Source organism: Amia ocellicauda, chromosome 5, assembly GCF_036373705.1.
Source record: "Amia ocellicauda isolate fAmiCal2 chromosome 5, fAmiCal2.hap1, whole genome shotgun sequence".
Classification (NCBI taxonomy): Eukaryota; Metazoa; Chordata; class Actinopteri; order Amiiformes; family Amiidae; genus Amia; species Amia ocellicauda.
In genome coordinates this window covers 31,968,083-31,996,078 of record NC_089854.1, presented here as the reverse complement: position 1 = coordinate 31,996,078, position 27,996 = coordinate 31,968,083, and the positions used below count along the sequence as shown (strand labels likewise).

The window sequence follows — 27,996 nt, the reverse complement described above, 5'->3', positions numbered from 1 at the left end:
GAGTGAAGATGATCACTCAGTACCATTAAGTAGCGATGAGCATTGACCTTGCCTTCTAAGGTAATGAGTGCATCCAAACCATGTCAAGAAAATGCACCCCACAACATTACAGAACCACCAGAACCCTTCACTATTGGAACGCAGCACTCAGGCCTGTGGAGTTCTTTAGGTTGGTGCCACGTGTGCTCGTCCGATGATCGAGAACGTGGTGAAGGATGATTCATCTGACCATATCACATTTCTCCACTGCTTGGTAGTCCATTGCCTGTGCATTGCCAGATGTGATGAGTGCTTTGTACCCTGCAACCCGACTATGGCATCCCGCTCTCTGGAGTTCTCGGTGCAGCTTTTTTGATTAAACTGACTGCTTGCGCCCCAGGTTGAAATTTGCCGCCAAATGGTCTGCAGTTGTTGGCCCGTTTTGCCTTGCACTTCACCATTGCTCATGAAACATCAACAATTTGAGCTGTCTTGGTCACTGAAACTCCTGTTCATCACACCCCAACACACATCCCTATTTCTAAGTCACCGTGGCAGCATTGCCAGCTATAATCATCGGCAAACAGACCTGTCCAGCATTTTTATGCATTACCCAAGCATGCTGAGATGTTATTTGCTTAATTAATTCATGGGCCACACCTGTGTGGAAGCCCTTGCTTTCAATATACTCAGTGTTCCTCGTTTACCCTGGTGTTTCAATTTTTTTTGTCCACTATCTGTACCTCACAGTACACAAAGATGTATTTTAGAGTACATTTAAAATTACAGTCAACAATTTTAAAAATATGTATTTATAGAAGCATAAAAATAAATGGTAGGTGTTTATTTTTAATGAATCCATTGATTCTTACTTATAATTATTGTGCTGTATTGGTGTAACATAGATTTTTAATATTCAAGTCCCTGTCATGCTTTTCAGAGTGACTGAAAGGGGCGTGGATGTCCATACACACACCCCACAATGAATGTGTATGGGAGGGATCTTCACCCTTTAAATATCCATACAATCACAAGCTTGCAAGACAGTTGAGCAAAATCTGTTGCTCAGTGACTCATCAATTAATTTCTGAGGAGACAGAGGTCTGCCTGCAATCACAACACAGGGTTTATCAGCACAGCCTTCCCGACACAGTCTCAGAATGGGCATGTGGTGCATTGTTTTGTTCATGACCCTGACCATAGTGGGTAAGTATGGCTTCATTTATTTTCTCTTCCTCAGATCTGTGGCTTATTCAATCACTGACTTCAGAAGGAAGGCAAGTCGTGATGAAGCCACCGGACTGGATTATAATTTCAATCCTTCCTTGTGGGTCTGTGTTTAAATGTGTATGTCCACAGCAGTGTTGAAAGTGTGCAGTGTGACAGGACAGTTTGAATCATCTAATGAATTGCAAAGAGAGAAGCAGAATGTCTTTCTTTTTTGACTGTATTGCAAGTGACCAAGGCTGTCCGTTTTGCGAATCGTTCAAAACTTTCCCAAATCAATTGATGAAGTATTTAAGAGCAATTACTGGATTGCAGGAGAAGAAGGTCCTGGAAAACAACCAGTGTAACATTCACATTTGGAAAACATTGTTACAGAGTAATTCAAGCATTGGACAAAGGCTATTTGATTCTCCCTAAGGAATGTGTTACAGAAGAGCTCTATAGTACATACTATTCCATTAGGAAGTGTTTTAGGCATCATTTCCTCCTCATTTCAGATTAAATGGTGTAATGGTCATTTTAATTGGGGGTTTCTGTTTGTTTTGTTTGTCAGCAACCAGACCATCAAAATGGACAACTGGATTTCAAGACTTTGATTAAACAGAGCAATTTGTTTCCATTAGCTTTTAATTAAATGGTCTTCCTTCTTCGATGTAGTAAAGGAGAGTTATATTCATTATTCAAAATCTTTTGGAATCATGACCAAAGTATAACAAAAACAACAAAATGACATTAAACATGGTTATGGATAACGAATGAGGATGTTTAATTTGATAAAAATTTAGTTCTTTTAAAGATATTTTTTCCGACAACAATCAACATTAAATACAAAACTTAGATGCTAATAGTTACATCAGGATTAAGCAAATTATCAGGTATCTAAAGAATTCTACGAGGATAGTCGTCTATTTTTAACCATGTATGAGTGTTGCATGAATGGGGGGATTTCATGCCTTTGACTGTGACCACTGCATGATGTTTGACACCAACCCAATCAGGATTGCAGACTAATTTAACGATTTCTGTAGTAGATTATATGTGATTTGACTACAAAACTGTGTTCTGGTTCTCAATTTGTAAGGATTAATTCTGATTAATTTAGAATGATTAAATCAATCTGCTGCTTTGACTGGTCTATGTGTAGAGTCTGCAACAACTTTCTCTGTCAATATTCACACTAAGGAGCCAGGGGTTAAAATTGGTTATGGTTCCTGTTGAGTCTTTATTGATAAACCTCTGGAAACAATGGAATAAACATCAGACAATTTCAGTATTGATGTGATTATTTTTTACAACCTGCTACTCAGTAGACCATTAACTTAATACAGCAAACCCCTCTGCATTTAACCTGAGAGATCGATTCAAATACACTTTTCCTGTGTTGGAGGCCATGCTAATATTACAGAAGAATACCTATGTCCACAGCAGAGAATAATTTAATTGTAGGCTATATTAATCAGGACGGTCATGCTTTTGGGAATCACAAAAATAATGCGTAATAATGCGTACGTTGTGTAAACCTGAGAGTCTGGTTTAGCTGACTACGGTCATTTTAATGACAGGATTTAAAAGGGTATTCGTCTCACAATTAACAGGTCAGATTTCCTCCGAAGAAGAATGCAGTTTCCACTACCTTCTGAAGCACCTGAACATCACCAATGACAAGGAGCGCTTCGCCATGACTAGGCCGGTGATAAACTGGAAACACCCTACTGAAGTTAACATAGGTCTATATCCCTATAGCATTGTGGAAGTGGTGAGTGATTATGACAGGGGGCGCAGTCCTGGTCCTGGAGAGCCACAGTCCTGCAGGTTGGATCCTTAGGCTCATCAGATAACTAAGGCAAATAATGTGTTAAACAGATGTGGTGTCACAGAACCGAGCCAGCCCACCCATGTTACAAAAATTCAGTAGTCACCCTTTCTCTGAAAGGAGAAATATCAGGACTATTCCACTTTTAAAACATGTGCTTTACAGAATGTCTTGTCTGCAGTCTTTTCACTGAGCACAATTCCTCTTGTAGAATTCATATCCAGCTGCCAGATTGCCAGATCGCTAGAATTGTTTGATCTGTCTAAGAATTTCTAGTATTGATCAGCAACTATATTGAACTTATCCAAATTAGTTAATCTTGGTTCAGTCTGTGTCTTGAGAAGTCTGTAGCAGACAGTGTTACAACTGATAACGTAATAACTCTACAATAACGTAGTAATTTACAGTTCATAACATAATAATAATGAATACGTAATACATTTACTGATAATGTAACATCATTTCCCTACTGATAACATAATAACTTTTTTACTTATAGTGTAATTTCTTATTATTTTCTCCAGTATACTTCCGGTGCCACATCCAAGGCCAGGGAGACAGGCAGAGATTAGAAAGTTCAACATGTGTTTGAAATCTTGGTGTAGGGAAGAGTGCAATAGATTTATTGCATTGGTCTTTCTTCTGGGATAGACGGGACCTGTACAAACCGGATGGTCTACATCTTAACAGAAGGGGGCTAATGCATTGGGAGAGTGTATGTGCAGAGTAATTGAGAATCTTTTAAACTAGGGGCCAGGGGGGCAGGGAGCTCTGACAATGGGAGATGTTCCACTAAGGAAAGAAAACAAAGGGAAAAGTGCTAGTAGGAAAGTCCTTAAGTGTTTGTACTAGAGGTCTGCATTCCCGCGGATCTCCCGCGGAAACCGCAGGACCCGTTCAGGTTTCTTGCGACGCGGGATTAAATTTCCGAATTAAAGATGGTAGCGGTCGGTAACTCTGGTGTACTTTGGATGGGAGTGAACGGTCTGACAATAGCCCGCTCCTGCCATCCTTTGACAACAGCATTTCCGTGCTTTACTCATTCTTATCGACCACCTGCATAGCCTGCTCTCAAGACTGTATTATGCACATGCTGCGCACAGGGACGAGTGCTTTCTGCATCATATGTTACATTTGTACTCATCCGTGCACACAGCACGGGCATAATACATTCCTTAGAGCAGGCAGGTAGTCGATGAGTCACAAAGCAAACTAAGGATGACAGAGCAAAGCGTGGATAAGCTGTCATTGAAGGATGTTCAACTTGGACTGGAAAATGGTCATTGTAGTGCTAAGAAGCCCACATCAGGAAAGTCTGATGTATGGGAGTCATTTTCACACATCATAGACGCAGGTGGAAAAAAATTACCCTTTGCGCGATGTGATGAATGTCTAAAAGTTGGAACCTCTGGTTTAAGGCGGCACTCATGCTTCATCAGAAAGGGACAAACTAAACTGACAGTCCAAGTCAAGTCCAAGTGTCAGAGCAGTTTAAAAAAAAAAAAAAAAAGAGACCACAGAAAAATGTGTTGAATTTTTTTGCCAAGACATTCAACCATATGATACTGTGTCTGGAAAAGGTTTCAATCAGCTAACCCAACATTTGGTCAACACAGCAGCAAAAATAGGAACATTCGATGTCAGTGAGATACTACCACACCCAACAACAGTATCAAGACATGTTGAAACAAGGACTCAGAATCTATGTAGAAATGTTGTTTGATGAAATCACTGCAATAATATCCAAATTCGGATGCGCAGACATATGGACAGAAACCTATCGCAAAATGTCCTTTTTGTTGGCAACTACTCATTACATTAATGACCAATCTGATCTACATTCAAGAGTGCTTTTGCTGCCCCTTTCGACCCAAGCACCTCAAAGACAGGTTAAAACATTAGAAGGCACTTGCTGCAGAATCTCAGTATTTGGCATTGATGCGACAGAAATTGGCAGAAAGATAGTTTTTGGTCTGTTCCTTATGAGGATTCACGAGACTAAATTGCACAACGCACATACTAAACTTGACCCTGTCCAGTGTGTTTGCTCCTGCCGTGATGGAAATATCACCAGAGGTCGCTGGGCTCCTCACTGATGATAAAACATTGGTCACATATTTCAAACATTCAGGACAGCAGGGCAAGCTAAAAAAGTCACTGAAACAATCAGTTGAGACATGGTGGAACTCCAATTTTGACATGCTGAATTCTGTTTTGGAGCAGTATGAAGACATTGCATCTGTACTGGCTGAGAGCAATAATTATGACAAGATCGGACGCATCAGCACCAATACGCTCAAGTTGGTCCTTAAACCCTTCAAAGAGGCAACTGACGACTTGGAAACCGAGAACACAGCTCCAAGTGCCTCACTGGTTCTTCCGAGGTAATTGTGAGATTAATCGAGCAAAGGACCCTCTGCTCTCTGAAACTGCATTTGTCTGTTCACATGCTTTATCGAATAGCAATCTTTCTGACACCAAATCTGCGAGGTTTGAAAATGATGGATGAAAGAGGGCGGCAGGATGTGATACAAGGGAGTCAAGGAGATGATTGCAGATTTAAAGTTTGATACAGATGGTGAGGATGTTGAGCCGACACCTGCCAAAAGGCCTGCTGTTCTCCGTAAATGTGCAGATTGGGAGGATGATACTGAAGAAGCGTATGGATCAAAATCCTTGGATATCCAGCTTCAGGAGTATAGGACCCTGAAACTTGAACTATCAAGTCAGCAAAACGTTCTGCAATGGTGGCGTTCACATAGTTCCCAGTTCCCTGCCCTGAGCAACCTGGCAAGATATGTTCTTTGCATCCTGGCCATGAGTGCCCCTTCAGAGAGCGCATTCAGTCTTTGTAATCAGATTTTGGAGGAGAGACGTTCGGTACTGAAATCAGTCAGCATCATTCTGTTCTTACATGGATGTTTTAAATAGTTTGGTAAAAAATAAATAATAATTCTGCAGTATAGCTAGTAAGCCAACAGTTTTCGTTTGTTCATATTTTTTGGCTTATAATTTTGAGTGACAGATGTCGTATTTCATTTATTTTTCTCTGTGACATTTTTCTACTGTGTTGACAGTAAAATATGTTAAAATAATTCTGTATCTTGATAAGACAAATAAAAATAACAAATACAATTATTTTATAGCCTACATTTTATATGTGTTATCCCCAATCTCTCTCTCTGTCTTTAAGGGAAAATTTAAATGTGAGATTCTGGAAACAAGATCTAAATGTAGCGGGATCGATCGGGTTGGGAAGAAAATCATTCTAAGCCGATAGCGGGTGAACACAGAGTGGATTTTAAGCGGGAGCGTGCGGGTGCGGAATAGAATCTAACGGGAGCGGCATGAAATAAACAGTCCCGTGCAGACCTCTAGTTTGTACCTCAATGCCAGGAGTATAAGGAACAAGATGCCACAGTGCTAGTGTGTGACTATGATGTTGTAGGAGTGGCAGAAACATGGCTTACTGAAAATGATGGGGATGAATACAAGTTGAAAGGATACACACAGTTTAGGAAGGACAGGCAAAATCGAAGAGGTGGGTAGCATTATATGTCAGAAATGACATTGGGGCAGAAGATCTCAAATTAGACCCTAGTAACGAAATGGAATCTTTGTGGGTTAAACTTTTGAATAAAAGATCTGGAGGATTAGTGGTAGGAGTGTGTTACAAACCACCCAACTCAGATATTCAGCAAGATGTTGCATTGTACAATGTAATCAGGACTGCATGTAGCAAAGATGTGGCTGTTATAGAATGGGAAAGCCCAGCTGGGACTACAGAAGCAGAAATAGAAATGGTTGAGATGGTAAATGACTGCTTTCTAACTCAATTTGTCAGGGAACCAACCAGAGAGAGCACATCCATTGATTTGATATTTTCAAATGACCAAAATCGAGTCAGAGGGACACTAGTTAGAGAACCAATGACATATACTACTAGAGGCCCAGGAGACATTTGTACCAAAACTTAGCAAACTGAGGACCACAAAACAGTGGCCAAAACTGGCCACACGAATCTGCAGGGACACACGCACCTGGGCACACAAATGGAAATGGAAACAAGCACAATGGGTCAAATGGCCTCCTTTCGTTTGTAAATTTTCTTATGTTCTTATGTTCTTATTACGTTACTGGCATTTAGTACGTTATCTGCATGATTAAAATGCTTTGTTAGGATAACAATAATTATACAGATAATGTAATAACACTCAAAAATGTGAACCCAACTGCAATGTTTTTGTATTATCTAATGTGCTACATGTGAAAAGTGAAGAATACAGTATAAAAAAAGGTGTTTGGTCATTATTTCAATTCTAATTTTAATACTTTCGCAATTATTATTCTTTGCCTTTAATGAAAACTCAGCTTACAACTGCCAACCATTTACATATTTACACAGATGGGTGAAAAATTAAAGGAAAAACCAACATAAAGTGTCTCAGTAAGCTGCCAGAACAGATTCAATGCTCTTGGCACAGATTCTATGAGTCTCTGGACTGGAGGGATGAACACCATTCTTCCAAGAGATATTCCCTCATTTGGTGTTTTGATGATGGTGGTGGAGAGCGGTGTCTAACACGTCGGTCCACAATCTCCCATAGGTGTTCAATTGGGTTGAGATCTGGTGACTGCAAGGGCATAGCATATGATTCACATCATTTTCATACATCCCTCGTGCCCTGTGGATGGGGGCATTGTCATCCTGGAAGAGTCCACTCCCATCAGGATAGAAATATTTCACCATAGGATAAAGGTGATCAGTCAGAATAACTTTGTAAAGATTTGAAGTGACCCTTCCCCCTAAGGGCACAAGTGGACCCAAACCATGCCAGGAAAATGCCCCCACAGCATAACAGATCAATATCTACACATATTGAAAATTCAAGGCAAACAATGATAATTGCTGAAGGATTACAACAGGTAAAATAATCAGTGTTGGGAGGGTTACTTTTAAAAAGTATTCTGTTACAGTGTTCGAATTGTGTCTGAGGTCTCGGGTCCCCGAGGTGCTGGCGAAGTGCAGTCCGGGGGTGGGGGGGGGAAGGATGGTGCTCGGGTGGGGGGAAGTAAAATAATAGAATTAAACTTATTATATATATATATATATATATTTCACATGTAGCAAATCAGATAATTAAAAAATGTACATGGATGGCAGTTGGGTGTTCATTTTTGAGTGTTATTACATTATTGGTATAATTATGACATTATCCAAACTTTTTTTTTTTATCATGCGGATAATGTAATTAATGCCAATAATGTAATAAGTTATTAAATTATTGGTAAAAAAGTAATTACGTTATCAGAAGAGAAATTACATTTATTACGTTATCAGTATTATTACGTTATGAACTGCAAATTATTACTTTATTGTAGAGTTATTACATTATCGGTATTGTATTACATTATCAGTTGTAACACAGAGACACTCAGTTGTCCACAAGGGTACAGTAGTGATGCAGTGGAGATGTACCAGAGGTTATGATATATCTACTTATTAGCTATATTGTTGATTATTCAGTAGCCAATATAATGTTAATTTTTAATACTAATCAGTATGTAATGCATATTCATTGTTTCTTCCTAATTATTTCCTTAAATAGACTTTTCTTTGCAAATTTTCAAGGTCTCAACCTGTAAATAACGATCTAAATAATGTTATCTGAAAAAGGAAGCACTGCCCAAGGGGGAGGGGTTTCTGTGCACTGCCGTAGGAACCTGATCGAAACGTCACTCTATCAAAGCTGCCATTGGCCTCTGTGCTTGTCACTCAGAACAGGTCCCTTCCACTTCTATAAAATGTGACGTCAGCGCAGGTTCATCCTCTTTTGCCGGGAGCCAGGACTCCCGTGTGACCTTGGGCAGTGCTTCCTGTTTCAGATAACCGGGGTTGCATTCACAACCTATCGTTATCTTTCAAGTCGGAAGCACTGCCCAAGGAGGAGGGATTACTGTATAACAAAACCGTTGCAAGGGAGGAGGCAGCGAGCTGATAAGGGAGCCTGCCCCGAGGTGCACCGCTAGGGGCCTCAGCAACACAACTCCAGACAGTAACCTCAGAGGCCCTGTAGGGCCGCACCTGAGCCGCCCAGGAGCGAGGACCGTAGCCACGCTCTTACCGGGAACTGTCTAGAATCAGCATATACAATGTGGGGCTACAGAGGTTAACTCTTACGCCCTCCGCTCACAATAGCAAGGCCGGCTGCTCTACTAGTGCAGCTAGGAGCGAGGCCTAATCTACTTGCACAATATCTGGCATGGGCAATCAAACAACTTGTGCGGCCTCCGCGCATTATCAAGGCAGTGGACCCCTGATTCAATAGGAGCGGGGCCACAGACCCAATGAAAAAACAACAGAATACATAGCCGGCTAGTCAACAGAGTAGCCACAGTCCTGCTGTTCAACACATATTATATACACCTTCTTCCATTGCTCCGTGTTCCAGTTCTGATGCTCACGTGCCCATTGTAGGCACTTGCGGCAGTGGACAGGGGTCAGCATGGGCACCCTGACTGGTCTGCGGCTACGCAGCCTTTCTATCAGAACCAGCATTCACTTTTTCAGCAATTTGAGCTACAGTAGCTCGTCTGTTGGATCGGACCACACGGGCCAGCCTTCGCTCCCCACGTGCATCAGTGAGCCTTGGCCGCCCATGACCCTGTCGTCGGTTCACCGCTTTTCCTTCCTTGGAGCACTTTTGATAGGTACTGACCACTGCAGACCGGGAACACCCCACAAGAGCTGCAGTTTTGGAGATGCTCTGACACAGTCGTCTGGCCATCACAATTTGGCCCTTGTCAAAGTCGCTCAGATCCTTACGATTGCCCATCAACTTTGAGGACAAAATGTTCACTTGCTGCCTAATATATCCCACCCACTGACAGGTGCCATGATAACGAGATTGTCAGTGTTATTCACTTCACCTGTCAGTGGTCATAATGTTATGGCTGATCGGTGTCTATGTATATATGTATATATGTGTATATATATATATATATATATATATATATATATATATATATATATATATATACAGAGCGGGGTACAGGTCAGACACATGTACCACCGCAACACAATGCATAATGAATAAACTATTTGCAAGGCGGCCTTATAAGGCAACGTGCCTGTAGGCCACATGACAGACCCTGGGAACACATCGACAGGGCTGTCAGTAAGTCCAGGAGCAGCTTGCATGGGTGCTCGACTGGAAGGCATAGTCCAGTGGAATGGAAGACACGGTTCACTAGCTCCCTCAGGATGCACTTAACAGGGGCAGACTGGGAGAGGAAGGGCAGGACCCAGAGCCTGTAGGCTACTGGGGCTCGACTGCAGCCAACATCAGGTTGCCAATGGAAGGGACGGGTCCTGTCATGTCTAACCTGTAGAACCGGGCAAATATAACTGGCGAGGCCCAAGCTGCAGCCACACAAATGTCTGCCAAGGGGGCGCCTTGAAAAAGGGTCCAACATTTGGCCACCAGGTGTTAAGGCGCCGGGGTCCTGGTGGACTAATAGGCAATGGTCATGGTGTCTGCACTCCATGAGACACAAACAGTTGGTCTGAGCGCCGAATGTCCTTAGTGCGATCCAAATAGCACCTGAGGGCCCACACAGGGCAGAGCAGGTGAAGCTGAGTCTCTTGCTCTGAAGCGAAGTTAGGAGGATGAAAAGCCATCAACTCAATAGGCCTTTTGACATGGAATGGAGACAGCACTTTCGGGAGGAATGCAGGGTTAGGCCATAGCGTGAACCTGGAGCCATCTCCCGCAAAACGGACACACGATGGGTGTACGGACAGGTCGTGTAACTCGCTTATGTGTTTTGCAGAGGTGATTGCAAAAACACTGTCTTAAGTGACACCAGATTCAGCTCAGCTGAGTTCAGTGGCTCAAATAGGGCTTGGGAGAGTGCGTCCAGCACTACATCAAGATGCCATGCGGGCAGTGAAGGGGTGCGAGGAGGCCGCAGCCATCGAGCTCCCTTTAAAAACTGCACAGCCAGGAAATGAGATCCAGGGGGCTCGCCATCAATCCGGACATGATATGCGGAGATGGCCGGCACACTTTGAGCGTGGATGGGGAATTGCCCTGCTCCAACAGCTCCTGTAGAAATTGCAATATGACCCCGATGGGGCAATTAATTGGGTCTTGACCGCTGTCTTGGCACCAGGAGCTAAACGTTCGCCAGCGGTAGGAAACTGCAACCTCTTAGAGGAAACTCTCACCCACTGAATAGTGGCTACTACCACAACTGACAGACCCCAGGCAATCAATCATTCCCACTCAGGGGCTAGACCCAGAGCTGGAGGAGGCCCGGATTGGGGTGCCAAAGCGTGCCCTGCACCTGGGACAACAAGTCCGCTCTCACTGGGAGCTGCCAAGGCTCTCCTTGGAGGAGGGCGATCAGGTCTGCAAACCAGAATCTGCGAGGCCACCGATGGGCTATCAGCAGAACTGTTGCTCGTTCTTTCCTGACCTTCTCCAGGACCACCGGGAGAAGCGGGAACGTCTTGGACAGAGAACCATAGTGGGCAGCATGTGGATTCTGCAAGGGAGAGACACGTGCATATGGAGGCAACTCTCTCTGGCACCAATGTGGCGAAGATGGCAACGGAATCGAGGTTTGTGTGTTTCTGAACCTGCTCCCTCCAGTGAGAACAAACCAGTCAGTCATCTTGATAATTGAAGATGAGGACCCCCTGGCAATGCAAGGGAGCTAACACGACATCCATGCCCTTGGAAAAAGTGCATGGCGCTAGCGACAGGCCAAAAGGGAGAACAGCAAACTCGAACGCTCGTCCCTCGAAGGCGAAGCGGAGAAACTTCCTGTGCACCTGTGCAATAGGGATCTGAAAGTAAGCATCTTTCAGATCCACCATGGCGAACCGGGCTTGATGGCCTGGGACATGGTGTGCAGGTTTAGCATCTTGAGGGCAACACCATGAGGTGGCGGTTCAGACGCCTCAGATCCAAGATGGGGCTGAAACCACCATCTTTCTTGGGTAAGTAAGTAAGTATGGGGAATAAAATCCCTCGTGCTGCCCCGGTGGGGCACTTTGCGGATTGCTCGCTTCTCCAGGAGAGCGGCGATTTTGACACAGAAGTGCCGCACACTGCAATGGGTCCTTCACTCGCATCCACACCACGCCCTGGAAGGGGGGTGGATGTGTTTGAAACTGTAGGGAGTAGCCAACTGATATAATTTAGAGCACCCAAGAGTTTTGGGTGCAGAGTTGACAATTTGAGAGTTGCTGGGGGGTGTAAGGGTGGGCCAGAGGCTGCTGGAACGCCTCAGGGACGGGGCTCGGGTGGTGGAGGAGGTGGGGTCGGGCCAGGTCCCCTCCTACCACGAGCTGCCGTGGGCTGCCAGGGTCCAGGGCGGCGTGTCTTGGTGGGGGCGCTTGCCTGCCAGTGATATGCTGGCGGAGATCGGCAGGTGGGCGGGGCTGTGGCCTGGGCTGTGGCCTGGGAGCCGCAGTCGGGGGGCCTCCTACAGCTCCTACAGCTGCAGCTGCGGGCGCAAGCTGGTGGAGGAGCAACTCACACGGGCAAGATCTCTTACAACACACCGAGGCAGCCGGGGCCTCGGATTTTACTGCCGCTGCTAGTGCTCCTGCTGTGGAGGAAAAAGCCCTGTGGACAAAAAACCAACACAGCAAGCAGTCGGGATATATAAGGCACTATATAAACACGACTATTATTTTTAAGGTGTACTATTTGTAGCAGAAACTGAAACCAAAAATTGTTAAACAACAATAAGGGTCTAAAGCACAGACAAGACACAGAGCTCATGTTCTCGGGTCCAGGCGAACCTGCACTGACGTCATATTTTATGGAACAGGATGTGGGAAGGAACCTGTTCTGAGTGACGAGCGCAGGGGCCAATGGCAGCTTTGATATAGTGATGTTTCGATCAGGTTCCTACAGCAGTGCGCAAGAAAGATAACCGCACCTATTTTACTGGGGGCTCAGAATCTTCGCTGAGTCAGGGGATCTCTGTTTCTCTATATTATTTTACTACCATTATACAATAAACATTGTATTGATTCACCGTGGTCCTGTGGATTCCTTAAACATCAGATTTCTTACACCTGGCATTTAAATTGTAGTCATTCAGGCGCTAAAAAATGTATGGGTGAAAAAGTGCTTGAGTTTTCTACACTGGGTGACCATTCTGAGCTTCTCTTAAAATTTAAATTTGTTTACTGTAATTGGTGGGTGTTTTATTAATTGTAACATTCTGTTACCCTTCTAATGTTGTTTATATACAGAACATCTTGTTATGTGGCCATATGCACTATGAGCTCATTCTGCAAGCCTTATTAATGTTTATAAACTGAATGTCATTTTTTAACCAGTATTTCTCCTTGTCAGATTGAGAAATCCCAAATGTTCATTGCCTATTTCTGGGTCATTTTGGTGAGTAATCTGAAGAAAATAAAGTTGCATGCATTTTGTACTTCAGAATTGATTCTTTTATTAATGGCAGTGTGCTTGATCTTATATAGATATTTATTTGTGTTTCATTTTACAGGACTGGAAAAATGATTTTATTTCTTGGGATCCCGATGCGTTTTGTGGAATTAACAAGTTTCTTGTTCCTAGAGAGCTTCTGTGGACTCCTGATTTTATGATTCTTGAGACGTGAGTATTGTCATATTTCTCATCTTCTTACTGACATATTCCTGCTCCCCTGACACAACAGCACACCTGAATTTGTATGGAGGGAGATCACTGTCAGAAATATTAATATGCATACAAATAATTTGTACTTGTAAATATTGCATATTTGTAAGTTATCACTCACATATTTGTGAGTTGGATAGAGCATGAAATAACTATCAAAAGTAAGTCACAAAGGTCACAGGCCGAAATTGTGGATTGTGGAACAATCAATTAGGATTTAACAATGCAGCTGTTCAGCTATGGAAAACAGGTGTTGTGACATATGCATGCTCAAGCGAAATGCTGATGCTAATGCTGTTTTTGTTTGCATTTTAATAAATCAATTCCAATACTGTATAAATGCCTAGTCTATATGCTAATTGTAATACAACAGTATAATACTGTGCATGTGTGACTGGAGTACTGTGCATTCCAGTCTTCTGAAATATTTATAGGGAATTTTACTTTCATAATTATGGTATTTGTTAAACAAAATGTTAATTTCCATATATCTGCTGCCATTACATCTACCTTTTGTGTTTTTCGAGAATGGCAAATGTGTATGACTTCTCCCTCATGATCCCAATTACATCCCTGATCTTTTCCATGATTATTTCTCTGCAGGAGAATTAAACTCGTAGTTCCGTAATTAAAAGTGCCCATTTGTGTTGCTTAAATCTGTCCTTTGTAGCCATGTGTGTTAGCAGTATGAAATATACAGTCGCAGCCTATAGGCTATGTTGCTAACTGGTTGTAACTAACATGGCAAAACATACTCTTACTAACAATTTTTATAGAATTATGAATAGGCTTACAATAATCTGGGATCCATAATTTACTCAAACGGTTTTATCACAAATTCAGTGTCAGCATTTTTTCCTGGATAACCTCCACATAAGCTTACTCAATTACAAGTGTCTGCTAAATAAATGAATCACACTAACATCATGTGCAGCAGTTATTTTGTATGAGATTCCTTTAAAGAAACTTGTCCTGACACCATTGTCAATGTATCAGGTAGTGGTTGTATTAACTGCACATTTTTCAAGGTAGTGATTTATTTCTGCAGGGTGAAACTAAGAAACATCTGCCTGTCGTTTGTCAAATTCGCATTGGTTTCACAAGCAGCACACCTTGTATTTATGTTGTCATCCAGAAAAGGATAGATTATTATCATAACCCTGGTTCCCTGAAAAAGAGAGACAACTATTACCTAATGGGAAGAGCCTTCTGACCTGTCAGTCATTGAAAGCATGTACCAAAGCTGCCCAATAGGGGCCCTGCTGGCAGGAGGAAGTGAAAAGTCTCCTCCTGACTGCAGCTCCCTGCCATTTCTGCATCAGGAAGGTCGTCCGGTCGAGCAACCCCTGAAGGGTAATGGCTGTCTTTCTTTTTCAGAGAACTGTTGTTATGATAATAACCTATTGTTCCCTTTCAAATCGAAATACAGCCATTACCTAATGGGAAGACTATACCAGAGCTGTTGCGAGTCCTGACACCTGACTAAACCTAAACCCACAATGACAAGAATAGCAGAGCCTCACGGCGCCTGAGGGTTTGCAGTTTTAAGTACCTGGAAGCCCAAGCTTGGGCGCAGCAGACAAACAGCGGCTCTGCGCAGTTCTGCACATATATCACCTCAAAGCCTGGACAGGGCAAAGTGTGTGTAGTCTGCGGTCCTCATCCGATGTATGTGGAGGGGGATGGAAAGACTCCAGGACAATAGGTTGGTTTATATGAAACGCCGACACAACCTGGGGCAGGAATGCCAGGTTTGTCCTGAGAGTGACTCTGTCGTTGCTTCCTGAGAAGATCAGACAGGCTTTACACACAGACAAGGCGTGAATCTCACTAATCATCTTGCCGACCTTATCACTACAAGGAAAGCCAGCTTGAGCGAGAGGAAGAGAGCTCCGTTGTGGAGATGGGCTTAAAGGGAGCACCGCTCAGTCCATTCAGCACTAATTCCAAGTCCTAGGCTGTAATTGTGTCCTTTATTGGTGGTGTCAAGCATCTTGCACCCTTCAGAAACGGGATTGCCAGGAAATAGGCTCCTGGTGAGACATTGTCAATTTTATCATGGCAAGCCGAGATGGCAGCCAGATAAACCTTTAGCGTGGATACAGATTTCCTATCTTCAAGCAGCTGTTGCAGGAAGCAGAGGATTGTTGATATGGGGCACGACATCGGATCCACACGTCTCTCTAGACACCAGTTCTGGAAAACGAACCACTTGTAAATATATTGGGCCCTGGTGGAGGTGGCCCTGGCCGACTGCAGCATTTCCACAACATTAACAGGCAGCCCCAGAGACATCAGGCGTTGCCTTTCAGGGGCCAAACCCACAACTGCAGCTGTGCTGGGTTGGGGTGCCACAACAGTCCCTCTGGCTGAGCAAACCCCATTGAAGTGGAAGCTGCCATGTATCCACGCTGATCATCTGTGCCAGCGTCGTGAACCACAATTGTCTCGGCCACCTGGGGGCAATCAGGAGAACTCAAGCTCCTTCCTGGCGAATCCTCTCCAGTGTCATTGGAAGAAGTGGCAGTGGGGGAAAGGCATATAACAGTTCCTGCAGCGATGGACGAGCAAAGGCGTCCACACCCAGCAGACCGCCTCCCATCTCCAGGGAGAACCACAGAGGACAGTTGGTTGTCGCCTGTGTAGTGAAGAGGTCGACCCAAGCTCATCCCAGCCTCTTCCAGATCTGCTTCACCACCAGTCTCCACTCTGAGGTGTCCGGACCTCCCCTGGAGAGAATGTCTGCCGCTGTTTTTGGACACGCTGGCAGGTGTATTGGCTGTATGCAGCGTTGATTGTCTTGCGCCCACAGGAGAAGTCTGCACGCCACACGATGTAGTCTGGGGGAGCGTAGGCTTCCCTGGTGGTTAATGTAGCCCACCACTGACGTGTTGTCCGTCCAAACCAGGACGTGTCTGTCTGCCAGACCATGGCGAAAATGGTGCAGCGCCAGTCACACCACTTGCAGCTCCTGTACGTTGATGTGTGTGGCTGACCAGAGGCTGCTCCAGGCCCATTCCAGACAGTGCCCCAGCCTGTTCCAGAGGCGTCTGTGGTGATGAGTTCTCATTTTTGCTGGCATCTGAGGGGGGAGCCAAGGTGCAGATTGTTCCGATTTGTTCCGACTGGAAGATGGGGACGCAGAAGTAAGCGTATCTGAGGCCTATTGACATGAACCAGTCACCCGGCTGGACAGACTGGAGGAAATGCTGCACAGTCAACATGCAGAAGGGTCTTTTCTTTAGAAACATGTTGAGGCTCCTCAGAATGGGCCTGAAGCCTCCGTCCCTCTTTGGCATCAGGAAGTACCTCGAGTAGAAGCCTGCTCAAGAGTCTTCGTTGGCCACTAGATGTATCGCTCATTTCTCCCGCATCACAGTGATCTCCTGAGAGAGAAGTTGAGCCCTTTCGGAACATCCGACAGTAGTGGGCTTGTGGCCTGTGCGTTATTGGCCCAGACAACTGAAGTCTCTGCAGAATACGCTTTCTTCAGCATGGCGTTCGTTGTTCTACACTGTTTATTAGAGCAAAGCAGTTATTTGCCTAATATGGCATTCACCTAAACCAGCCTGGACACAGAGTCCCCTATCGGTGGGAAAGATCCCAGTCCTTTCATTTCTGCCCCCGCCATTGTGTACATGGCATCCGCCTGTCTAGAAACTGCAGGAGCAGATGCCGACTGGTTCCATGTGGATTGCACAATGTCCACGTAATCATCAAGGAGGGGAAGGATCTCCGCAGGCTTGGCGGTCTTCTCCCTCACAAGCCGTTTTTTTGGAACCGCTTCCTGTGGGCACCAGGGAATGTCCACTGCCATAGCTGCACGTCTCATCAGGGCTTTTAAACTCCATACTCAGCCCTTGAAAGTGCTCCGACACTGAACTCGCCACCTCGGTCTCCTCTGTGAAAAATGGAGGATCCGATTTGTCTGAGCATGAAACCACATGGGATAGCACTTCTTCCGGTGACAGTGGTGGCAGTGAGGGAGACGGTGAACGTCCTCTTCCAACGGGAGTCACACCACCACAGAATTCAACATCTGCTGCTGGGAGTTCAGCCTGTGTGACAACTCCCCCACTGTTTTAATCAGAGTCATGATCCCGTCCACTTCCCGTCTCCTGTCTCCTGTCTCAGGTTTTTGTCAAGCGTTGCTCTGGATGTTTCAAGCAGTTTAAAATCTGCCGACAGAGGTCGAGAGAATCCAGAGGATAGAGAGGGGCAGTCGCCAACCAGCCATGAGGAGGCTGCTCCAGTGGAGTATGCTACGTCTCTGTCCTCTCCTACACCACTCGAATCTGTGAGAGAAGAAATAATGGTATAGGAAGGTAAAACCGTGCAGCAGATCTCCGTGGAGGGACTAAGGCCGGATCCGAACGAGACTCCTACCGCACACTTACCTCCGAAGTAAGATAATAAATAATAAGGAAAGACCGTAGTCCGAGCTCCGAAGAGACAAGAAAAAATATGGAATACACTCTGAAGAAGATAGCTAAAAATTCAGACTGCACTCAGCAGAGCAGGTGAGCACACTTTTCAAAGCTTTAAGGCAATCACAAGCGAATAGCAGTAAAGCACATTAACAGGCAAGTGAAAGAACAAATGGCAGGGAGCTGCAGTCAGGGCCCCTATATGGCAGCTTTGGTACATGCTTTAAATGATTGGCAGGTCAGAAGGCTCTTCCCATCAGGTAATGGCTGTCTTTCGATTTGAAAGGGAACTGTCTATAGTAGCATTATCATAATACATGTACAGTGGCTCTCAAAAGTATTCACCCCCTTGAACTTTTCCACATTTCATTGTGTTACAACATGAAATCAGAATGGATTTAATCAGGTGCTCTTGCCACTGATCAACACAGAAAATGTCCATAATGTCAAAGTAAAAATTATAATCTGCAAATTGTTCTAAATTAATTACAAATACAAAACAGAAAATAATTGAATGAATAAGTAATCACCCCGTGATCTCCCTCCATAAATTGGCATCTTTGTCTTTGTTCATCTGTGCTGTGGGGAGATGGTCATCAACAGGTTACTTTCCCATTTTTCTGTTTTCATGTAATTATTCAGTATTTCATTGCATTACATCTCTCTCGACACGAAGGTATATAGAATTGGCTTTCTCTCATAATTGGTTTGATAAATTGGATGAGCTCACAACACAGGTAATGGGTCATTGCATGCTTAAAAATAAATGCTGAAAAGCAGAAGCTTTGTTTATTACAATACTTTTTTAAATGTTATTATTATTGTATTGGTAACCAACATGCAGATACCCTACTCTGCAGCAAGGTGTTAATTAAAGGACTGTATAGTTATCAAAAAACACAGATATATATCTGAAAAGGGTGCTTTTGTCTTTCTTAGCATAGAGGAGGACAAAACGCAGAAGTCTCCCTACTTGACTATCACATCTCAAGGCAAGGTGACTTTAGATGAAGATATCCGATTGGTCAGTGCCTGCAGAATGAAAGTCCATCATTTTCCTTTTGACACGCAAAAATGCAATCTCACTTTTACATCTATATCCCACACAGGTCAGTATTGTGTACCACTGTGTTTTACACACAAAGTACACCACATCCTAAGCCTAGAATAATACAATTCAGAAAAGTAGGGGGTATGGCTTAATATATTGAAAACGAATTTGAAAGAAAACACTGAAAAGAGCTGAATGTTACATTGTGTTTGACTAAACTCCACAATGAACTTTCCACATCTCCCTGAGGGAAGCATAAAGGGATGACTCAATTTTAAACCAGCGAAGCTGACTAACTCATTGAAATAGAATATCTCTGCTCACAATGCCTAAGTGCTGCTTGTGTGCCACACTTGTTTTCTCCCCTGATTACACTTTCTGCACATTAGCTTCAAGAAGTCTATTCAGAAACCATTTCTTACAACCAGACACTTTTAACCCATACATAACAAATATACTTTTGAATACATGGTAAACATATGTTATGCTTATATTTTTAATCTGTTAACTGAACCATTTCAAACATATATATGTGGGATATTGAATAATAATATAAAAAATGTATGGATTACAGTCTAAAAAAATAATGTATCCTATTTATGTGAAAAGGGGGCAAGTTTGCTATACAAAGATATAGAGCATTTCATTACGACCCAGCCAAGTGAATCAAATTATTACTCAAGAGTGTGGTCAGGGTAAGATGCATGTGCAACATTTTTCTCGGGTCATGTTTGTCAGAACCAAAATACAACTAATTTTCACACACTTCACACAGCATGGCTATAATGAAAAATGTTATTTGGGTAGCCTTGGATGTTTAAAGCTGTCATGGACAATGGCTGATGGTAGAATTCGCTTCCTGCAGTGGAGCAAGTCAAGTTTGCTTCAGCCATCAATTCCACCAGAGCCACAGATCTCACCTCTTCGACTCTAAGGGAGGAGGGAGACTGGAGATTTCTGAATATGATTGTGTTTAACTCATCATTAGAAGAAGGTAATCTGAACTTCAGTGAAATTGTATACGAGGTAAGGATGTGTTTTTTTCATTTGTTTGTCTTTTTCACTAGTTTTTCTCCCCTCATTTATTCTTCTTCCTTTCTTTCTTGGCTAGAGTGGTGCTTGATCACTCTATACTGTTAATCTTTTTATCCATTCTCTGAAACACTCGTGGCCACTTGTAAGTATTAGATACAGCAGCCTTTCCCTTGACTAGACTATTAGTGCTATTGTGCTGAGGTACATTGTGCAGCACCTCTTAAACTCAAGGATCACTAAGGGGAAAACCTAGAAATTGTTCTATGCAATGGAAATTCAGTGCTGTAGAAATAAACATGTTCCGAAAAAGTTTATTATGGTTTCTGGTTACTCCAATGCAAAAGAATGCACCAGAAACACCTTACCCCTTTAAGGGAAATGGTAGCTAAATATGATGGTTTTATATGTGTTGCTATATATATATATATATATATATATATATATATATATACTGTATATACACATACAGTTAGGTCCATAAATATTTGGACAGTGACACAATTGTCATCATTTTGGGTCTGTGCGCCACCACAAGGGACTTGAAAGGATACAATCAAGATGTGATTTAAGATGTGACTTTCATATTTAATTTGAGGGTAGTTACATCCAAATTGGGTGAACGGTGTAGAAATTACACCCATTTTTATATGTGGTCCCCCCAGTTTTAGGGGTTCAAGAGTAATTGGACAATTGGCTGCTCAGCTGTCTCTGCTGTTCCATGGCCAGGCGTGTGTTATACCCTCATTAGTTCAATTACAGGTAAGTAGATAAAAGGTCTAGATTTGATTTCAAATGTGGAATTTGCATTTGGAATCTGATGCTGTTAACCCTCAATATGAAGTCCAAAGAGCTGCCACTGCGAGTGAAGCAAGCCATTATTAGGCTGAGAAATGAAATCAAACCAATCAGAGAGATAGCAAAAACACTAGGTGTGGCCGAATCAACTCTTTGGTATATTCTTAAAAAGAAAGAACACACTGGTGAGCTCATGAACACCAAAAGGCCCGGAAGACCACGGAAAACAACCGTGGTGGATGACAGAATAATTATTTCCCTTGTGAAGAAAAACACCTTCTCAACAGTTGGCCAGATCAAGAACACCCTCCAGGAGGGAGGCGTATCTGTGTCAAAGTCAACAATCAAGAGAAGACTTCACCAGAGTAAATACAGAGGGTTTACCACAAGATGTAAACCATTGGTAAACCCCCAACACAGGAAGACCAGATTAGAGTTTGCCAAAAAACATTTAAAGAACCCTGTACAGTTCTGGAACAACATCCTATGGACAGATGAGACAAAGATCAACTTGTACCAGAATGATGGGAAGAGAAGAGTATGGAGAAGGGAAGGAACTGCTCATGATCCGAAGCATACCACCTCATCTGTGATGCATGTTATGGCATGGGCATTTATGACTGCCAAGGGAACAGGTTCCCTTGTATTTATTGATGCTTCAAAACTCATTGGATGGCGCTTCACAGTGCAGATAAACATTGACCCGATGCATACTGCAAAAGCAACCCAAGACTTTTTTAAGGCGAAGAAGTGTAATGTTCTGCAATGGCTACGTCAATCACCTGACCTGAATCCAATTGAGCAGCATTTCACCTGCTGAAGGCAAAACTGAAGGCAAAACTGAAGGCAAAACTGAAGGCAAAACACACAAGAACAAGTAGGAACTAAAGACAGCTGCAGTACATGCCTGGCAGAGCATCACCAGGGAAGAAACCCAGCATCTGGTGATGTCTATGGGTTCCAGACTTCAGTCATTGCCTGCAAAGGATTTGCAACCAAGTATTGAAACTAACAATTGAATTCATGATTATGTTAGTTTGTCCAATTTATTTTGAGCCCCTAAAATTTAGGGGACCACATACAGAAATGTGTGTAATTCCTACACCATTCAGGCAATTTGGATGTAACTACCCTCAAATTAAAGATGGAATTCTACACTTAAAGAACATCTTGTTTCCTTTCAAATCCATTGCGGTGCCAAACAGAGCCAAAATGATGACAATTAAGTGCAATTTATACCACTCTTCCTGATCGATTCTATCATTTAAATAACTTTTAATCAATCAATCAATCTCTGGGATGTATGCTCTTTCAGAGTTTCTGGATGTGTCATGTCACAACTTAATGGACATCGGCAGTTCGAGGCACTATTATCAAATCAACTGAGTGTTCGTGTTCATCTTACTCCTTGATAGTAATTATAGTATTTGTAGACAACCTGAACTGTGGCTGTGTCCACAACTGTGTGAAAAGGAGTGAAGCCGGCCTGTCCTTTCACAACAACACTGCTGTTTAGGGTTGATTGTTTTATTTCTTGTTTTTTTTTTAATGACTCATGAATGTGAGTCATAAAAAAAACCAAGAAATAAAACAATCAACCCTGAAACAGTAATGTTTTGTAACCTTTTCGCTTCTACAAAATTCAGCACTGGGAGCACTGGGAGAAAGCTTCAACATCTCTCAAGTACTTTTGGGAATAATGCTTTTCACTCCACTCATACGTGTATACTTTGTTTTGTTTAATACATGCAGATGGAAATCAAACGGTGGCCTGTCCTCTACTTGGTGAATGTTGTGCTGCCTGTCGTGTTCTTCCTTGTCCTGGACATTTTCTCCTTCTTCATTGCGGACTCCAGAGGGGATAAGCTGGGCTTTAAGGTGACCGTCCTCCTGGCCATTTCTGTCATGATGTTGATACTGAAAGATCTCCTCCCGGCCATGTCCAATCAGTCCCCTCTGATCGGTGAGCTCATCCTTCCCTGTTCCCCTCTCCAAGTGAGCCTTTGACAGAGATGCAGCTGTGGTTGAAAGTATATTCACACCCTTCGTTAGAAATTACATCATTCAGCAATTCATTCAGATTAATAGCTGATGTTCATTAGACGCTATTTATTTCTCAATGATCCCTTTTCAGAGTTTGTTGAACGCATTATTCCGCCTAGAGAAATCTGCGAAGATCCCATTTGATTGAACAGATTTCAATATAAATGGATTAAAAAAGCAAATAAATAACTAAATAACGCAGTCTCTCTCTTCAATCTTTGCTTCAGATGCAGGGTACAATAGAAAAAAATCGAGAATGGTGTTCTTTTTATTTCATTTTTTCTGCACACAGTAACCTTCTTCATTGTGGTCTTCGCCTTCATGCTGATGAGTCTCCTGGAGACTATTCTCATCACATACCTGATGGAGCTGGACTCTGCTGCCCCCCCCAGGAAACACCGGAGCTGCTGCACAGTGGCTTCTGCTGGGGGCTGCAGGAAAGGAGAGCCAGAGTGCCCCTCCCAGCCGAGTGAGTGTGAGGGGGCAGTGTGCACATGGGCTTGCTTTCTGAATTGTTGCCTTTAACACAGGCATGGTCAGCCCTGATCCAGGTCCTCCCCATAACAGTAAGGGTTATAGGTCACTGTGAATCGCCTGTTTCTAGAAAGTGGGAGACCGTGTTAGTTTTAGATTAAGTAAGAAAGTCCTTTGCTCAATTCAGGGACATTTTGTCTTTAAGAGCTGAAGACTCTTCAGATGTATGTGTTCCGATTGATCGGACAGCTCCTGAATTTACTAAGACAAGTAGAATTAAATGTTTCTTCTTAAACTGATGATTTAAGGGTGACCTATTAACACCTGCTGGATCAGGGCCCTCCAGTACTAGGGTTGAATACACTATATGTATGTAGAGGAGGGGTGGGGGATGCTCATTGTTGCTGTTCACAGTTCAAATGAACTCCTTGTCGCTGCAGACTCCACAGAGGGGCAGAGTGAGCTCTCCGTGGAAGCGGGGGGATTCGAGAGCCTCTTGTTCGAGCTGCGGAGCCTGCACAAGAGCCTGGGGGAAATACCGAGAGAGAGGGAGAGAGAGCCCGCCTACTGGGGGAGAGTGGCCAAGCACATCAACAGGATCTACCTGTGCTGCTATCTGCTCTCTGTGGTGGTGTTTCTGGTCTGCATGTACCGCGCATGGACTGCAGAGTCTGAGCAATGAGTGCAATGTTTTCTGTCCTTACTCTGTCACACTCCGCTCCCTCCCCGGCTCAGCTAGGTGTCTGTCACTCTCAGTACCCTGTTCTCCCCTCCCTCTCTGTTCCCTCTGAATTTGTATTTCACACACAATACCATCACAATCAATTATCCCCTCCAGGCACCATTAGCACGATTATATACACCACATCTATCAGGTATGGTGACAATGTGTCTTAGAACAAGGGGTTAGAACAAGATTTTCTATTTACTTGCATAAGAAAAATTGTGTGGTGAGCCAGCCTGTCCAACACGGAATCTTTGAACTTTCCACGGAATTAAAAAGAAATAGAAAAACTGCATATGACATGATTTTTTCTTCTGGAAATTAGAAGAGACATATTGGGTATTGCTACAAATATTGTAATGAAACCTTGACTCTTTTTATTGGATACAATATCTTGTTTCTTTCCGATGTTTCACTACCTTTATCTTCCTTGGTCTTCCTTGATCTCATTTCCTTTTGCTTTTTACATAACTTGTATGGACATATTATATGGACAGCAGTGTGGAGTAGTGCTTACGGCTCTGGACTCATGAGAAGTAGGTCATGGATTCAATCTCTGGTGGGGACACTGCTGTTGTACCCTTGAGCATGGTACTGTACCTAGATTGTTCCAGTAAAAACCCAGCTGTATAAATGGGTAATTGTATGTTAAAATAATGTGACATATTGTAATGGATAAGAGAGTCTGCTAAGAAATATAATGATAATATGGAAGCACTTTATATTGAGTGTGGCAAACAAAGGATTAATATACACCGATCAGCCATAACATTATGACCACTGACAGGTGAAGTGAATGACACTGACAATCTCGTTATCATGGCACCTGTCAGTGGGTGGGATATATTAGGCAGCAAGTGAACATTTTGTCCTCAAAGTTGATGTGTTACAAGCAGGAACAATGGGCAAGCGTAAGGATCTGAGCGACTTTGACAAGGGCCAAATTGTGATGGCTAGACGACTGGGTCAGAGCATCTCCAAAACTGCAGCTCTTGTGGGGAGTTCCCGGTCTGCAGTGGTCAGTACCTATCAAAAGTGCTCCAAGGAAGGAAAAGCGGTGAACCGGCGACAGGGTCATGGGCGGCCAAGGCTCACTGATGCACGTGGGGAGTGAAGGCTGGCCCGTGTGGTCCGATCCAACAGATGAGCTACTGAAGCTCAAATTGCTCAAAAAGTGAATGCTGGTTCTGATAGAAAGGTGTCAGAACACACAGTGCATCGCAGTTTGTTGCGTATGGGGCTGCGTAGCCGCAGCCCAGTCAGGGTGCCCATGCTGACCCCTGTCCACTGCCGAAAGCACCTACAATGGGTATGTGAGCATCAGAACTGGACCACGGAGCAATGGAAGAAGGTGGCCTGGTCTGATGAATCACGAGTTCAAGGTGTTGACTTGGCCTCCAAATTCCCCAGATCTCAATCCAATCGAGCATCTGTGGGATGTGCTGGTCCGATCCATGGAGGCCCCACCTCGCAACTTACAGGACTTAAAGGATCTGCTGCTAACGTCTTGGTGCCAGATACCACAGCACACCTTCAGAGGTCTAGTGGAGTCCATGCCTCGACGGGTCAGGGCTGTTTTGGCGGCAAAAGGGGGACCTACACAATATTAGGCAGGTGGTCATAATGTTATGGCTGATCGGTGTATATTTAATACTGAATTTAACATTAAATAACCTAATATAAACATATATACATTAAAACTCTGTCAACAAGGTTTAGGGATGTTTAGCAATTATTAAACCACCAGTAATGCAAGTAACAAAAATGGAATCCATCTATATAGTTTCGCCCTCCATCTGAACCCCATCAGATCCAACTAATGTGTTTCTTGCATCCCGTGGCTTTTTAAATTATACCACATCTGTTGACTTGGTATAAGTCCCCTCCTGCCTTTTTATCCTTTTTGCAGACACAGGATTATTGAGATATATGTTCACTACATTCTTGTTGCAGGTTATAATTGAATTAGTTGTTTTGATCTGTACACTGTCTTCAGTCTTTCTCTTTCTGTATCCATTGTGGCTGATAGTGGAGCATGATCTGCTGAAGGGATTTGTTGCCATTTGTCCTGCATAAAAATGTAATCTAATATATTTCCCATGCTGTGATGAATGAACTTGGAAACACCTATACCTTATGTTTTCATTTCTCCAGATATCAAGTGTAGTTCTGATGTCACCCTCCTCAGTATTACAGCAGTTTCCCCTTGTCCATGTTGGATGGAAGTTTTATTTTTGCATAATCAGGTTTAAATATGTATCTTAAATATCTTGGGCACGTCATATAATCAGTGTATGAATAACATATATAACTTCTTCTGAGCTCTTATGCTGATCACATGTCCAACCCTATTCTATAAACCGGACGCTGACCCTAACCTTGACCGTTTCCCATGTAATTAAAGAACTCAGAGGAAGTGCATTGACATAGTCAGCTGTTTTTCCTGTGGGACTCGTACCAATTAGTTAGAAAATTACAGCTATTGGTGTAAAGTATAGGCAAATTGTTACGCGCTTTATTTCAACTGCTAACCAGTTCTAGAATGTTCTTCCTGTCCTGTCCTTTCTGCTCCCTCTACTACTGCCCTGCATCCCTGTACTACTGTTAAATGATCTATAACAATTCACTGTGTAGCTAAAGCATATAAATCTAGTCTCATCTCAGTTGCCCTGCTCTACAATTACTGTAATCCCATTGAACTGTGTAATTGTATTTTGGCCTTAATGTATTAGTCTTTACCTGTATTGTACACTGCAGTCTGTAAACCCCTGTATTGCCTAGGTCTACAGAAACTGCTGTGGTTATTGCTGCATAATTCTACAACATTTTCCTATGTATATTATGTGATTCATGTTTCTTACATTTGTAACCCTTGCAAGTCTCCCAAGAGGAAGGCTTCAGCCAAAAGCATATATAATAAAGAATGAAGAGAGCAGTCTTTGTTGATTATTGTTCCTGTGCCCCACCATGCTTTCATTGCTGTGAATGAACACCATGAACACCATGCCGTGTTTATTATTTACAGGTTGTGTATACTGAACAGCGTTTCTGCTTGAGAAATCTAGTTTTTCTGTGTTTTATCCAAAAGACAGTCTGGGAACCCTGCAGCCTTACCTGTCTTTCTTTTTCCACGTCAGGTAGATTTTCTACTTTCGTTTTGCTGTTCAGATTAAAGCAGTGCAAGTATAGCCTTGTAGACAACTGAGACATGATTTATTGATTATGTATGTCTGACTTCACTTTACACTATAATTAATAATTTCCACTAGTTTTTTTGTTTGGTGGACAATATTTGAAATGTACTACCCAGTTATCACATTTCATACTGTCAATGTTGTGTGAGGTTGTAATTTGGTTGTATGTTGATTCAGACAAATTCTATGTGAGGAAATGTTGCAAAAACATCACCCTGGCTACACAGTGTGGTTAATGTTTCACATTAAGCTGTCTGCATATTTCCTAGATCCATTTCTGGAATTACACTATTTATAAGGGAGGTGTAATCTGTTGCACGCATATGACAGCTGTATGTTTCACTTAAAATAAACTTTTCATTCTCTGCATGTTGTTAACATTGTTTATTTGTAATGTCAGAATTACAATTGTAATGTTATACTGCTATTTAAATATACATTGACAACATCCCATGGTGTCTTCTCTTGTGTCTGTTGCCGTAAGTCATATTGTTCTATGTTCACCACAATGTTATTTGGTTTGCGGCATAAGAATTGTAATCT

General features: G+C 43.0%; 1 protein-coding gene across 1 annotated transcript; it reads left to right on the top strand.

The window, feature by feature from the left end:
• Positions 1-1,044: 1,044 nt before the first annotated feature.
• Positions 1,045-27,903, top strand: LOC136750046 (5-hydroxytryptamine receptor 3A). The gene is made up of 9 exons (XM_066704789.1): positions 1,045-1,185; positions 2,802-2,962; positions 13,399-13,443; positions 13,559-13,668; positions 19,077-19,246; positions 20,054-20,214; positions 22,771-22,981; positions 23,354-23,530; positions 23,976-27,903. Exons 1-9 carry the CDS (start codon positions 1,140-1,142, stop codon positions 24,215-24,217), a joined length of 1,323 nt encoding a protein of 440 aa, XP_066560886.1. The 5' UTR covers positions 1,045-1,139; the 3' UTR covers positions 24,218-27,903.
• Positions 27,904-27,996: the final 93 nt, after the last annotated feature.